General features: G+C 37.4%; 1 protein-coding gene across 1 annotated transcript; it reads left to right on the top strand.

Annotated features, from left to right (window-relative positions):
* Positions 1–6,473: 6,473 nt before the first annotated feature.
* proz (protein Z, vitamin K-dependent plasma glycoprotein) lies at positions 6,474–14,311 on the top strand. The gene is made up of 9 exons (NM_001122717.1): positions 6,474–6,503; positions 6,657–6,756; positions 8,186–8,349; positions 9,781–9,805; positions 10,670–10,783; positions 11,286–11,423; positions 12,166–12,254; positions 12,956–13,073; positions 13,665–14,311. The coding sequence occupies exons 2-9, from the start codon at positions 6,687–6,689 to the stop codon at positions 14,195–14,197; spliced, it is 1,251 nt and encodes a 416-aa protein (NP_001116189.1). The 5' UTR covers positions 6,474–6,503; positions 6,657–6,686; the 3' UTR covers positions 14,198–14,311.
* Positions 14,312–15,577: the final 1,266 nt, after the last annotated feature.

The raw sequence follows: 15,577 nt of genomic DNA, 5'->3' as shown, positions 1-15,577 counted from the left end.
GGGCTGAGCAACTCTCCTCTCCTGTGCTGCACCTCTGTGCTAACTCCTACACTGACTACCTATCAAATTTACACCCCCGACCCTTTCTTACTGACCATTGCCTCCAAAGTCATCTCTAACATATACCCAGGTCTAGCCAGTTCTACACTCGATTGCCATGCTTCAATATAGATTTAACAAAGGGACTAAGTTTTACCAGCCAGAAAAAGGCTCACCAAGAACACTCAGTTCAAAGACCCACTCTCCAAATTTTTCTTCCTATCTTTTTATTCACATAGTCTTGTTTCTTTACATATTCTGAGCTATATTTTACTACATTTGTTCTTTTTAATCTGGTACAGAAAAACAGTAAGGCAATGGTATAGCCATACAAGCTAATGCAGGAGGGCCCTTAGACACCTGAGCCCAACAGGAGTTTTGCTGGTACCCTGGTGGGCAAGTAAAAAAATGACATTTCCCTACTTGCAGATGTTCTCTTAAAATATACTTCATCCATCAAGTTTACACATTAAGCTACCAACCTCTACCTGCTCCCTTAAACAAATGTGTCAGTTCCTCAAATTTCTCATGAAACTCAAATATCTTATAAAACTATGGCACAATCTACACTTGGTGCAGCGACTAATGCTATATCTTCTTAGAGTGGAAAGAAAGATTTAGCATTTTACCTCCTTTGTCTTCTTTGCCTCATTCTATAGAAAAACATTAAAACAATAAATTGGTTCCAATGTTTATAGCTATAGGCAGGGCCATTTCTGCCCTCTGCTGCCGAGGTGATTGAAGAGATATGTGTAAAAATATGTCTGTGTCTATAGCTAGGATTTTAGATAGAAAACTCAATTAGGGTTGGAATGACAGGACTAATCAAGGAATCTCTAATCAAGGAATATGGTGGTGCTATCTAAAGCATCTTGCACATATTACCACATTGCTATTCTTACTGAAATGTGCAGCAGATTACTCAGTTAAGTCTGATCCATCCATACAATATACCATATGCACAGTATATATACAGGTATATGTATATATACAAAGTGCCAGTGTATATTTTATAATCATAGCAGCTCCCTTGCTATTGAGGTGCATCCATACAGTAGAGCTTTTAACGTACATGAAATGCAGCTGTATTGTAGCTAGTATCATATTTATTTTTACATTTTCTTTATATGGCCCTAACAATCAGAAGATCCCCCTGCAGGCAGAGGGGAATTGTACTGAAGGGATCATGATGCCCTTGTTTCACATACAAAGGCTCTTTAGGGTTTATATACTCTGCCCAGTGCAAGTCCAATCTGAAAGACATATGTTGGATATATTTCCTGTTGATTGCTTTTATCCTGGGCCACCATCAGGGCTTTAAAGGGGGTACAATCATGCCGGGCCCGGTAAAATTTGTCTCTTAAGTGGGGCCAAGTCGTACTCTGCTTACTTATATTAGCCAGGCCCCCCTGCTGTCAGCACCTAAAGCTGGGAGCTTTTACATTTGCACTGATTGGCCTAACTCACCCCCAACCTGATTGGCCTAACCTACCCCCAGCCTGCCCCCAATTGGATTGGAAAACAAGGCAGAGGTAAGAAAGAGAAGAGTGAAATGGGAGAGGGAAGAGACTGGAAGAAAACAGAAAGGGAGAGAAAAGTATGTAAAAAAAACCCAAAGAAGTGAGGAAAGGTGGGTGATGCACTAGCAGAGGTGAGGTTGTGGTTAAAATATAGTCAAAGGAACGTTTAAGAGAGAAGAAAAGTAGAATAAGTACATAAGAAAAGACATAGGAGAGTGGAAGAAAGCAGGAAAGACCCTTCACTAACATTCACATCACAGCATATAAAATGTGTGGCAATCCAGCATAAAAAATATGTAAGAAGGGAAAGGTATTTTCTTGAGATTTGTCGCCTACATAGTGAAGAGTTCCCCAGTCTCTCGTTAGTTACACAGTGCCCTGGCCACCAATATGTGCTCTGGTTTTTAACCATTAGGCCTCTGGGGGGCCCTGATAATATTGTGTGTGATGGCAGCCCTGCTTTTATCTATTAAACGTTCTTTAACACCAAAACTAAAAAGGGCTTTACATACATATAAATGCACTGTATACAAATTTGACTTGGACTAAAAAGGGCGCTTTCCCATGAAAGTTAAAGATTGCAAGAATATTTGAGCCACCTTTATACCTCTTGTACATCATCACACAAATTATTGTTTTGCTGTAGCTTACAACCTAGCAACAAATTGCTGCCTTGGACATTAGAATGACATGCCTCTAGTGCACACCTTCTGGGACAAATCCTGCTAGACCCTTTCTTTCATATAGAAGCTGAGGGTGATAAATGCAAGTCACTTTGCTAGGCAATACCTGAGAAAAGCAATTTACCAAAAAATTCAAAAAGAAAAATCACATTTTTTATTAGAAAATCCATATTAAAAGCATAAGCCCCAAAACAGAAAAAAACCTTACTCTAACGGTACTTGGTCATAGGTAGTTGTTGCCCTGTGGGTTCTAAAGCACATATTTAAGCACAAAGTAACCCCACTCATCATTAAAACCATTACTACTTAAAGAGAGACATCTCTCTACATCTCAAAAAGTTTTTACAAATTCATTAACAGGGTTTTTATAACAGGGTTGTGTATAATGCATACTAAACATGTTTTTTTTTTATCTATGTTGTTCTTTCAAACCTAGAGGGAATAGAAAACAGGTCACAATTCATAGTGCACTCAGGGCTATTAACTAAATATTTGTAATAGTTAAATGTTAAACCAGATATTGAGTAACACAAGTTACCAGAAAGAAACATGAACATGTACATTTGAACATTTGAACAATTTCAGCTCCTTTTTGCTCTCTTTACCCTAACTTATCTGAATCTGCTAACTTTTAAGAGAGTTGGTAGACCCACTGAAAGGAAGTAGAATAAGAATTTGCAGTATTTTTCAATCAAGTTTTTTTTTATTAAAATGTTAATTAATTAATATGCACACAAAAGTTCTCAAGTTTGTTTAAATTAAAAGTCATAAGGAAATTCAAATTTTGTTAAATAGCCCTCCCAGGGCATCAGGCTTGTCACTGCAGGTAGAATCTATCTGGTGTAATATTAGCCTTAATATATACCGTATTATATATATATATATATATATATATATATATCTTAAGTTTATTGTATTATTGACATTTTAAAAGAGACCGAAAGAATTCACTCCAAGAGCGTACATGGACATATACATATACAGGTATGTAAAGGGGCAAGTGTACTGCCACATGTAATATAAAAGTGCCACACAGACACACTACACATACTATACAAGGCAGTACACGCAGTACACCAAATAAAATCAAATGGCTAATTACACTTGGAAAACAACACAACACCATTATTTGTAAAAATAAATACACAAGGCATCACTTTACATACACTGAACATGCCAGTAACCTAACCAAAAACCCTAAGGGAAAGTAACATACATATTGACTGACTACTATTCAATGCATTAAAAGATATAGCTTCAGGAAATACAAAGTTATACTTAAAGCAAGAAATCTGCAGTGTGTCTAGTTGTTTTCATGTAAAAAGTTCTACTTCCCAAAAATATTTTTAATATGTACATGTATGTACAGTATGAACTGGTGGTGCAGTACATGTGTAATCACTTAATTATATAACCAGTTAGTATCAAAGGACATTAAGGGCAATGGCACACTGATTTTAGGTGTAGGTCTGCTGTAATATTTTAGCTCAAACATTCAGCTAGAATGCCTCTCCAGAAGTACTTTCAAGATAATATTTTAAATGGCAATTGTGTATAGTTTGGGGCAATTTGAATCCTGTATATTTAAACCATGGATGCAGCCAAATCCTTTTAAAAGCAAAGGTGGGGGGGAGCTGTAGCTGAAAGAATATTTTCCAGTGGGGGGGGGGATCTTGGATGACCAGCCTTGGGGGGCACACACTTTGAAAATCCAGCCCTGCTTATTAGCAAATATGGTAAATTCATTCTAGCGGGTAGGGATGAGAAGGGTTAAAATGAGCTGAAAATGCCTCCACTGTGCAATAACAGAAGGTATTCACACACATTTCACAAACTTAAAAGAAAAAAAAAGATGGTTTACATTTTTATGGACATAAACATAGCACTGTATATGTGCTAGAATACCAGCACTCCTAGATGCATATATTACCCCAGCTACAATGCACAAAGGTCATGATTCCAATGCAAATAGTCAAAGTTCATATGGCTGTAAATTGCAGGTGTCTGTGTGCCACCCAATATGAATAACCAATTTAATGAAACAAATCAAACAGCTCCAAGCAGTAATAAGCAGACTGTAGTGCTTTTTATAAGCAGTGTAATCACAAACACATTATCCCAGGTACACAAAGAATGGGACCATAGGGACATATTAGACCCTTTTTGGCAATGATATGTGAAAAATATCCTTTTTTCCACACATTTACAGTAAACAGTATGAAACTTTTACCTGCAACTTGCTTTATTAAGGTAAAAACAAAAGCGTGCACTACTTCATCCAGGGTATTTATAGGTGAACCCTGTGGTGTCTGACAATTAGGAGAACTATTGGGACATTACAATAATAAATAAGGTAATTGATCTTGCACGCATTCACAGTATTTTGGTGCACATTGCTCAGTTTTTCTAATATCACGGGAGACCCTAAAATCCTCTGGAAGGATCTTATAGTTGATAAATCATCAGACAGTTTATTGTATTGCACAGAAGTCCAAAATAATGCTGCATTTCTTGATGGTGCTTTAGAGCTTTATAAAGGGGAATAATTTACCCTCTCCTCCAGCAGAGCTATACCCTTTATAATACAGTACCATGCCATGTTGGCCCTTTCTTCTGCAAACTGGCATGTGTTACAAGTTTATTATCCACAAGTACCTCCAGGTCCTTATTAAGGATATTTTTATAGTTATCTACAGAAAATCTCATCTGCCAGTTAGTTGCCCAGATTGTCAGTTTGTCCAGATTCCACTGCAAGGATGACACATCCTGTATGTATTTTACTGTCTTGGATAGTTTTTGTTTCATTGCCAAATGTATACCATCCCCCAAGCCATTACCAGCTAAATCAAATAAAAGTGGAGAAAAAACAGAACCCAGTTGCACACTGCTATTACCTACTTCAATGTGATTTATTTGCTTGTTCTCTCATGTATAGCATTACTAAGACCAAAAGACTTTAGTTGAGAAAGCAAACTTGTGTTGCACCATATGCAATGGAAAAATCTACTCGGCTTCCTACTTACTTCATCATAAAAAGCTAGTACATTTCCTTGACCTGAAGAGTCCTTCAGAAAGCAATGCTGATAATTACTTTTAATGCCATGATCCAGAATATAATTTTTAAAGTGATCTCTTAAAGGAAAAGGAAAGGCTAATAAAGAGTTAATCTCAAGCTGCAGGCATACCTTCAGTTGTCTCAGGTCTCCCCATATTTCTCCCGTTCAGATGATCAGAAGCCAAACAGGAAGAAAAAACTGAAGCTGAGCTGTGTAAAGAAAGTTCCCATAATGCCTCACTCCTGCACAGACACCCAGACCAAGTGAACATGCTCAGTTAGTTAGCCTGCTGATTGGCTCAGATCCACATTCCTAAGGAGGGGGAGTGAGTTCTTAGCATTCTTGAGGGAGGGGGGTGCAGGAGAGAGCAGGAGAGAGCAGTGTGTCACTGGCACAGGAATTACAGACACAAGAAATCTTTTTACAGAGAAGTCAGTGCAGCTTTTCTGAAAGTGCTTATGGCTGTATTTACATAGACCTTTCTGATAAAGCTTACTTAGTTTTTACCTTTCGGTCACTATAGGATTTACAGGTCTATAATTGCCAGGTTGACACTAAATTTCTCTCCAGAAAACTCTAAGTCCTCAGCATTCTGGATAACAGGTCCAATACCTTTACTGCAATAGAACAAAATCTGAAGTAGTTTGGTTCAATAGTCTAATCTTCCCTTTTTTATAATTTTTTTTTAAAATTTTTTCTTGAGTGGAAAAGCTCGGAAAAAATATGTATTTGGATGAATTGACTAATTTTAAAAGGTTTTTTGGCCACTGTGGTAAAATGATTTTTGCTCAAAGTTGCAGAACAGTTTCTGGAGGAAAAAACAATGGGGAAGTAGGAAAATTATTTGATAAATTATCCTGATTGTTAACAAAAGTACGTATACCAACAAAAAAAAGAAAAAAAAAAGCCTGGCACTTATTTTCTAAATTATATAAATATCACTGTGCTTTTTGCCTAATTATTATTGTTAATAAACCTTACAATGTGCAAGGCATATATATGGATACGATTACAACTGAATATGATGATACAAAATACTTTTGTTTCTTTGTTTTATTTTTTTTTTCTATGAAATTCATGGTGCTTACTCGAGTCTGATCTTCTCTCTGGCAAACCAGCCACACATTTTAGATACAGACTGAGAATGAGACCATCAGTCTGACAAAGCTTTATGGCAAGATTCAGATAAAAGGATAATTTTGTAGGTATGATATAAATAATCATTTAAATGAATTTAAAATCTATCCCTCCACCATTTAACATCTGCAGAATGTAAATTGTTGCCCTTACTATTTACATTCTATTAAACTCTGAACTTTGAACTTTACATTTTTGTTATTTACTAACTCTTTGCACAGACATGCTGTCCACTAGCCCCAGGTATCAAAATGGCACATGCAGTGCAGACATTCTGCTTATTCTCCCTAATGCTTTTTATTCACCAAGCAGAGGCAAAAGGTATGAGAAACTTTTATTAACTATTAAGACTTTGTATTTTGTTTAGATTAGTAATGTGGGTTTAAATACTGGTAGAATTTAATGAATACAGATAAAAGACAGGGGCAGTTCAAAATAGATCTTTATGAGTAGGTTTAAGAGTATTTTGATGTGATTGTGATTGTCTAAATGAAAGGTGAATTTTTGGATGTAAAATAACAGCTATAATTTAATATGGATTAAATAGACCTGGATAGATCCAGACCTGGATACTCTGTAGCTCTCTATAAGTTGTTATCTATATATTGTAATATAATTACCACAAAACAAGGTTTACTATGCTACCAGGTAGAAGATTTAACTAAAACTACCTTAGACCTGAATAGACCCAGACCTGGATACTCTGTAGCTCTCTATAAGTTGTTATCTATATATTGTAATATAATTACCACAAAACAAGGTTTACTATGCTACCAGGTAGAAGATTTAACTAAAACTACCTTTTTTATATGTGCCTGAAAACTCTGTGTAATATTTACTAAGAATGGTCTCTTTGGTCTCCTTTATTTCTTCTACAAATTAGCAGTTGTGTTATACTTTATGCAGACAATAATGTTCTGAGATCATAACCGATTTAATTGGCAGAGTGACTAAAATACAAAAGCAAGCATAGTAAATGAATATATTAAGTAACAAAATGCTGGCCAGAACTAAAAACACACAAAAAATATAAATGTATTATTCACAATTACCCTAAGTGGAAGATTCATTCAAATAGAAAAATTGTTTTCTTGCATGTATCATTTTTCACTCAAATTATTTTGATGCCAAAATCTGAAATTTGCTTAAATTTTCCTACAGACTAACTGTAAAATAGCATGGGAATTCTCATGAATTGTTGAGACTTGTCAAGTATGTGGAGTGAAGGAAGGATCTCATCTGAAACACATGCTGATGTAGCCATTGGGTTAAGTGGATGTAGGCTTCAGGTAGCACATTTATATGCTGTTGAGAATTATTAAAGGAAAAACATTGATAAATACAAATCTCGATCTGACCCCAAGTTTATAATCTACAGTTTCTGTGTGCAGTGTCTTACTTCCTAGCTTTGCTTTATCTCCCTAGCATATAAATGGTGCCTATAAGGATATGATTTACAGTTTGATCCCATAGGGAAATGACCAAACTGTACATTATATAATAATAAACAAACTTTTCAAACATAACATAGCAAGAGTGCAAAGGGAGCAACACAACACACAGTGCTTAGATACAATTTTTTTTTTAATATTGGCCTCACAAAGCGTTTCTGGCCATATGGACCCATATTCAAGTCTTTTTCAACAACAACATAACTTTTGATGATTGTGATCAGGCTGAGGTTCATGATCTAGAACAGAAGCATGTATACATTATGTTTTTGCAACCTTGTTAACCTCCATCTATATAGTCTTCCTGTCTTCTGAAAATGCAAATAAAGTCATTCAGAGGTCCAAGAGAGACAACTTTATCTTCATCGAGGAATTACTGAAGGGAAATCTAGAAAGGGAATGCCTTGAAGAAAGGTGCTCATATGAGGAGGCGAGAGAGACATTTGAAAACACAGAAAAAACTGTAAGTATATAAGCTTAATAGTTTGTGTTTGTGCTGAGGTTGCTTACTGTCTTGCTATGAGGCCCTTCCAAATTTGACACATTCAGCATTTGTTTTTATTGTGGGTAGAAAACATAGAATGAATGGTCCTTTTAGGCAGCTCCAATTTGGGATGATGATTTAGCACCTTGCTTGAACATTCAACCAAACGCTTTTGATACCTACTTAGGACAACAAAGAGATGCTTTGATGCAGTCCCCAGCTTTGGTGATTATAGCTAAAGCTATTAAGTAAAGATAGAAGCAGTTTAACAAATTGTCCAAACAAAACAGTGTATGCTTTGCTCTATACTAGCTTGTAACAGTACATGCTATTCCCTAAACCAGTGCTGTCCAACTGGCGGCCCCCCACCTGTCTGGCCGCTTTGATGGCTTACCTTTATGTAGCCTTTAAGTGGTATCAGTACTGAGATTAACTGGCCCCCTGCATGGTTCACACCTCAGATTCAGGCTGTAATCCCCCTGTATTGTTTAAACATGTAATCCCCTGTGTTCTTCACACCTTTTAATCCCTACACTGTTCACCTTCTGCATTGTTCCCACCTCAGGCTCAGACTGTAAGCACCCATATTGTTCACCTGTTCACACCTCAGACTGTAGGAGCAGTAAAAACCCACAAATAGACCATGCACAGTACAAAAAGAACATATACTGAGGTGGTACTGCAATTAAAAAGTTTATTAATATATAGTTATTGTGCAGACTGTAGGAGCAGTGCCAGCATTGTGACACTGTATGCTGCCTGTGTGTGCCATACTCTGCCTACCCTATGCTGCCTGTGTGTGCCAGAAAGGGGAGTGGTTAAAACTGGCTTCCATTATCAGCCCTCCACCATGTAGGCCCCAAGAAATCCGGCCCTCGGTACCACAGACGTTGGACAGCACTACCCTAAACTATTTTACTGACTGAGCAACACTACATTAAACTGACCTGTATTCTTTTGTTAATATAGTTTGCTTGTTCATTTGTTTTTATTCAATAAATACTGAAAACCGGGCTTGCATTTGGGAAAACAGTGCAGTGACTGACCATCAAAATTCGAAAAGCAGTTTATAAAGTACAGTGTTCACTTCATCTACTGACAGCTTCAATGCTGACTATAATATCTTAGGTTTCAGTAATTTAAGGGGAAAAATGTATATACTTTGTGTATTTCATGTTTTTTATGGAAGGATATAGGACACTGCAAAGGCTGGCAATTACTGAAAACAGCTAATTTTTGTGTCCTGACAATTTGCATATGCAGCAAGGGTTAATCTATAGAAAATAAGAAAAAGAAAAAAAAAAAGAATGTATGGGTTTTATGGAAGAAGGACACAGAAGGTCTGTAAGTTTGTATACCTGTAATAAAATCTACCTATTGAATAATTCTTAATGCTATTATTTTTTATAGAAGCAATTTTGGAGCCAGTATCATGGTAAGTGTAACACTTATATATCTGCCACTCCTTGTAATAAGATTAGTGTTACAGACATACCCCCCGGGAAACAGATGAGCAAAACTCTGAAAATCAAATAAAAAATTACCAAGAAGTCTGAAAAGTCTGTTCTTCTGTTTTTAATCTCCATGCATCTCAGTATCTAAAAATTTCCTTGTACGCATGGAACATCCTATGCACAGCAAAGCACTGGGTATTCAGAACAAATACAATAGGGCACTTTTACATCTGCAGATGCAGTGGGCAATTTGTGGTTTTCCCCACAGTGTGTTGCATTTAAAAACAACTTCATTAAAGGTACATATGTCCCAATGCTATCTGTGTACTTGCTTATAATTGTGCTTAGCAGCATTGCGAACCCTGGAGCTACCATCATCTCCTGACCAAGTGGTAGCTTCAGAGTTCCCTCAGCACCCTGCATCAATAGGAACTACGCACTTGCACCTAAAGAATAAGGCACTGGCATCATTCACATGGCAAACACTGGAACTGACACCAGGCAGACTGCACAAATATTTGGCAAAACTGAGAAGTGCATGTGCAGTTACATCCATTTTGACAGATCAGACACAATGGTGCTTGACGCAGCATGCAAGAGTTAGACACAGTGCAATTATGTCTAATTCCACGTCCACAGAGTGCATGCAATGATGCATGAATTTTGGGAAAAAAACTGTACACTGTGGAAAAAAAAACATGGCAATTGCATCTAAAAGTGTAAGTAAATGCACCCTATGATCTACTCCATGCTAGAAGTTCTAAATCAGTACTTTCTCTTCAGTGCTAGAAATCTGGTACATGCTCTAGGATTTCCCAAAATAGTGACAATCTCCTTGTTTACAGGTGGGATGAAATGTTCTTTAAATCCCTGCAAAAATCAAGGCAGTTGTAAAGATACCATTCGAAGTTACATCTGCAGTTGCCCTGAAGGATATACTGGGAGAGACTGTCAGTTTGGTAAGAAACCTGAAGGATTTGTACTAGGCACAGATTTAAACATTAAAATTGGTTCATAATTTGTGACCATTTGCTTTACTACGCAAGTGCAAGGTCTTCACCCCAGCACAAAAGACACCCAAATAGCTAATTTGATTGCAAATTACACAAAATGACCGTAAATGACAGTCTGTTGCAAAAAAGAGAAAGTTGTGCTCAGACTACATTTAAAAACTTTGGGTGGGGGTGCAATGAGGCTGTGAGCACAAATTTCATACAGACAGAAACAAAAGGTCCTCTGCACTCGCCCATTACCAATATATCAGGGCATTAATATATTCTGTGCATTAAGCTATCAAGGAATACCCTCCCCTTTAAAAAAAAAAAAAAAAAAAAAAAAAAAACAGGGACTGTTTGTCCATATATTGCAATATATTCAAGCGGCCAACTATGGCAAAGTAGAAACTCCATATGTATTAATGTCAGGCCTACATTTTTTAATCCTTCTTTGTTTTTTTTTTAGCAAATAATGAGTGTCATCCTGATATGGAGGATGGATGTCAGCACTTTTGTCATCCTAGTTATGAGGCAGACTCTTACTCTTGTTCATGTGCTAATGGTTACAAACTTGGTGCGGATGAGAAGTCATGTCATCCAGAAGGCAAGTAAAACCTTGCACACTTGTCTAGTTTATGCATTTAACAATTTATTTTCAATAAATTAAGCTTTGAAACAGCATCAAAAATACAAAAGTCTGTTTTTCCTCCTGATGGAGTTTGGGCTACGGCACACAAGGCTGACAAATTCCCCTTTTAGCCTGTCATTATAATACTAGTAAATGAAAAGCAGCCTGTTGGCCACACACAGATCAGTAACAGGTATAATTATGCACAGAAAAACTCAAGCACTCTGGCACTGGGCTCCATCTACTTCAGATTTAGGACTTTCCATTCACTAGTATTAAAAGCAATAACAGAGAGGGGCATTTTGTTTACCACTGTTTTCTGCTGGATTAGTGGTGGACAAAAAGCCCTGTATGCCTGTATGGTGGGCAATAGCCCTTAGCATTCTGCGACCACCTGATATACAAGCACATAGATATTAGACTGCATTGCATTCTACTGATAATACTCCATCATAGACAAGGGCCTTTTTTTCTGCCCATCGCTAAATAACTTTTGAGATACTGGTCGCCTCGTCAATCCACCATACACGCACCGGATATTGTACCTTTCGTAAGGTAATATCTTTTTACAGCCAGCTTTAGGCTCCTGCAGGCCTATGTTTATCCGCAAGCTGAGAATCTGCCACCTCTGGTAGGAACCTACGGGTTACAAAATTGCACATTGTGCTGATGCACAAAGCACTTGGTCAGTGAATTGACAGTATCTTTTTATTGGCAGATCCCTTTGCGTGTGGACAAATATTAAATCTTGAGGTATCCATAACAAAAAATCGGAATCATTTGCAGGCTGATATTTTCCCTTGGCAGGTAACTACAAATATATACATTTTCATTTACAGTTTTTACTGTATATCATATGGCTTGGTCAAGTTTGTTACCTATCCATTCTTTTTGCACTTTGTCTTCCTGTATAAATGAATTGCCACAGGTCTCTGGGTTCAGTTTCTGAGCACAGAGAACTGCAGCCATCCCCATGAATGTGATTTTATAAAAAGTCAACATTCATTGCATGCAAAATGGTACCTTGCTTTTCTGATTAGTAGAACTAAGCAGAAACTTCCAAAAGTGCAAGCTAGAATGGTTTGCCATACCTGAGTAAACAGCTCAAGGAGCTCCCTCTGTTGATAGCAGCTGCCATTTTAGCTTGGTCTGACATCACTTCCCTGCTTGTCTCGCTCCTGCTGCCTGTATCTCTCATTGTTGAGGGGAGGGGAGGGAAGAGAAGAGAGAAGCAAGCTGCACAGGCGTGTGCTGTTCCCTGAAAGGTTTGAGCTGAGAGAAACCCATATGTACTGAATAGAAGAAAGGGAATACAGTGTTTCATTTCACAGGAGGACTCAAAGCAGCAGTTCTTTAAGTGTTTATGTCTCGATTTACTTTTTTGATAAAGCTTACTTAGTTTTAACCTAACTATTATAAATTAATATTATTCACACGTAATTTAAAACTAAGCATAATGTTCAGCCAGTTGGAAAGATCACTAACGTTTAACCATTCTTTGGTTAAAGGTACCAGTGCTAAACTCCCAAAAGGTTCAAGTTTGTAGTGGAGTGGTACTGAGCGAGTCTGTAGTACTGACAACCGCCTCGTGTATAACTATGTATGACCCATACTTCGTTGTTGCAGGTAAGGGTTACTGACATTGTCTTGGTAAATCTGTATTCTAGACTGTGAAGTAGAAAACAGTGCCTTATTAACATGCATAGCATTTATGTTAGGTTATGTTATGGTTATGAAAACACGCAACAGAATAGAGCAAGCACATTGACGTTCCAATAGGGAATTCCAGCCCTTCCATTAAAATATTTTTATCTTTTTAACTTATACTGGACAGAGAGTGGCGTGCACATTTCAGGGGCACCCACCTCCTTTTCTCAGGTGCCTCTATTCTATGCAATGCATTTGGATGTGTTGTTCAGGATATCAGAATATGAACTACAACTAGTTCAAGGTAACACAACCAAATGTAACCAACGACAGGATATGGCCTATAGATGTGATGGGCTCAGTTTACTAAAGCTTAACATTTACTCCTGTTTTGCTTTGCCAAATTCAAGCTGGTGAAAAAAAATTAGCAAAACCGGCAAAAATCATTGGAAATTTTTATTGGCTGATTATTTGTCACAATAAAAAAGCAGTCATTGTAACTGTTATTTTCTGAATCGCGCCCCTTTTATAAAATCAATGCTAAAGGATTTTTTTCTTAATATGTTACAGGGGTGCAGCAGAAGAGTGGACTGGGGCAAAGACAGATGATCAGGGTGAAAACCAAACAAGTACATATGAGATACTCTGAAGAGACTGGTGATAACAACATTGCATTACTTAAACTGAAAGAGAAAATTGTTTTCCACAACAATAGCCTTCCCATCTGTATTCCACAGAAAGACTTTGCAGAAAATGTGCTGGTACCATTTAACACAGGTCTAGTCAGTGGCTGGAAAAGCTCCTCAGAAGAGGAGGCTGATGCATTGATTCCCATTCAGTTCTACACAAAATACACCAACAGAACTGAAGTTTGTGAACAATCTCTAAATGTGACGCAAACAAACAGAATGTTTTGTGGGGTTTCACATGAAGCTATCGACTCTGAGCTGTCAGAGGGAGGACATTTGGCTGTACAACACAATGGTGTATGGTTTCTAGGTGGCATAATGGGATCCTGGCAGCCGACTTTATTAAACAAGGGTGTGTTTTCATTTACCAAATTATCCAGGTATAACATGTGGCTAAAACAAAATGGCAGTTAATGTTTAGTATCAGAAGAAATTTGTAGTCAAGATGAATGTTTTCTTTTGTGTCATTAAATTAAGGGTGTTGTTCTGTTTTTGTTAATAAATACAGCTACCCCACATTTAAATATACAATAGAGATAGAAATGGTCAAATGCACACGCCCAGGAACAGTCAACACAACAAAGCTACATCATGCAAAGGCAAAACAAGGTCTTTAAAATGTATTAAGTAGTACCCACTCTAAAGGTGGCCAAACACGCCAGATATAAGCTGCTGATTTGAGTCTTTTAGACCAATTCAGCAGCTTATCAGCCTATGTATGGGGACCACCGATGGGCCTCCCAGATTAATATCTGCCCAAAAAATCAGACAAGTTTGAATTTTCCATTGCATCATGGACCACATCTGCTCATTGATGTGGTCCTCAGCCCAACGGCTCCTATGCCCATCGTTGTATGGTGGGCATATCTCGGAAAGGTTCGCTTGTTTGGCAACCACGCCATATTCTTAGTTTCCCAGGCTACTTAAGCCACGTGACTTGTGCTCTGATAAACTTTAGTCTTTCTTTACTGCTGCACTGCAATTTGGAGTGATATCACCCCCCTCCTTTCCTCCCCAGCAGTAAATTAGCAGAATAATGGGAAGGGAGCAAGATGGCAGCTCCGAGTAGATATCAGAATAGCGCTCAATATTAAGAAATGCAAATGCCCCGGCTTGGGACTCCTCCAGTTACAGTGTAGTGCTGGCTCTTTCTGAAAGCTCAGAATCGGGCACAATGCACTGAGATGGCACATCAATATTACAACTAAAAAAAAACATTAATATGTTGGTTCAAGAATAACATTTTAAATGGTAGAGTGAATTATTTGCTATGTCCCTAAACCACCTCCCCCCCCATAAAAATCATGACAGAATCCCTTTAAATTTATAGTACAAGTAATTAGTGATGAGCAAATTTTTTGCCAGGCATGGATTCGCTGCAAAAATTCTGCATTTCACCATTGCCGAATATTTTTGCGAAACTTCCTCAAAAATTAGACAACACAAAATTTTGCAGAGAAAAAGTCGAGATCATGTAAAAAAAAAATTCAAGGTTGCATCAAAAAAAGTTGCCAGTGTCAAAATTTTTTTTTTTTTTTTTTAGCACTTTCGCTAATTTTTTGAGATCTATATGGGACAGATTCACTCATCACTACAGGTAATGTTTTAGATTCCATTTGGGAAAATCCACTGAAACTTAAAGGAACAGTAACACCAAAAAATGAAAGTATATAAAAGTAATTACAGGTATAGGACCAGTTATCCAGAATGCACGGGACCAAGGGTATTCTGGATAAGGGGTCTTTCCATAATTTGGATCTTCATACCTTAAGTCTATAAAAAAATCAATAAAAC

This window comes from Xenopus tropicalis, chromosome 2, assembly GCF_000004195.4.
Source record: "Xenopus tropicalis strain Nigerian chromosome 2, UCB_Xtro_10.0, whole genome shotgun sequence".
Classification (NCBI taxonomy): domain Eukaryota; kingdom Metazoa; phylum Chordata; class Amphibia; order Anura; family Pipidae; genus Xenopus; species Xenopus tropicalis.
This window is presented reverse-complemented; position numbering and strand designations above follow the sequence as displayed.

What these genes read in the sequence shown, in the direction of transcription:
- proz (NM_001122717.1), top strand. Translation starts at nt 6,687, where the DNA reads ATGGCACATGCAGTGCAGACATTCTGCTTATTCTCCCTAATGCTTTTT. An exon ending in CTGATATTTTCCCTTGGCAG is followed by an intron (nt 12,255 to 12,955) that starts GTAACTACAAAT and finishes CTTTGGTTAAAG; the next exon opens with GTACCAGTGCTAAACTCCCA. An exon ending in CCCATACTTCGTTGTTGCAG is followed by an intron (nt 13,074 to 13,664) that starts GTAAGGGTTACT and finishes AATATGTTACAG; the next exon opens with GGGTGCAGCAGAAGAGTGGA.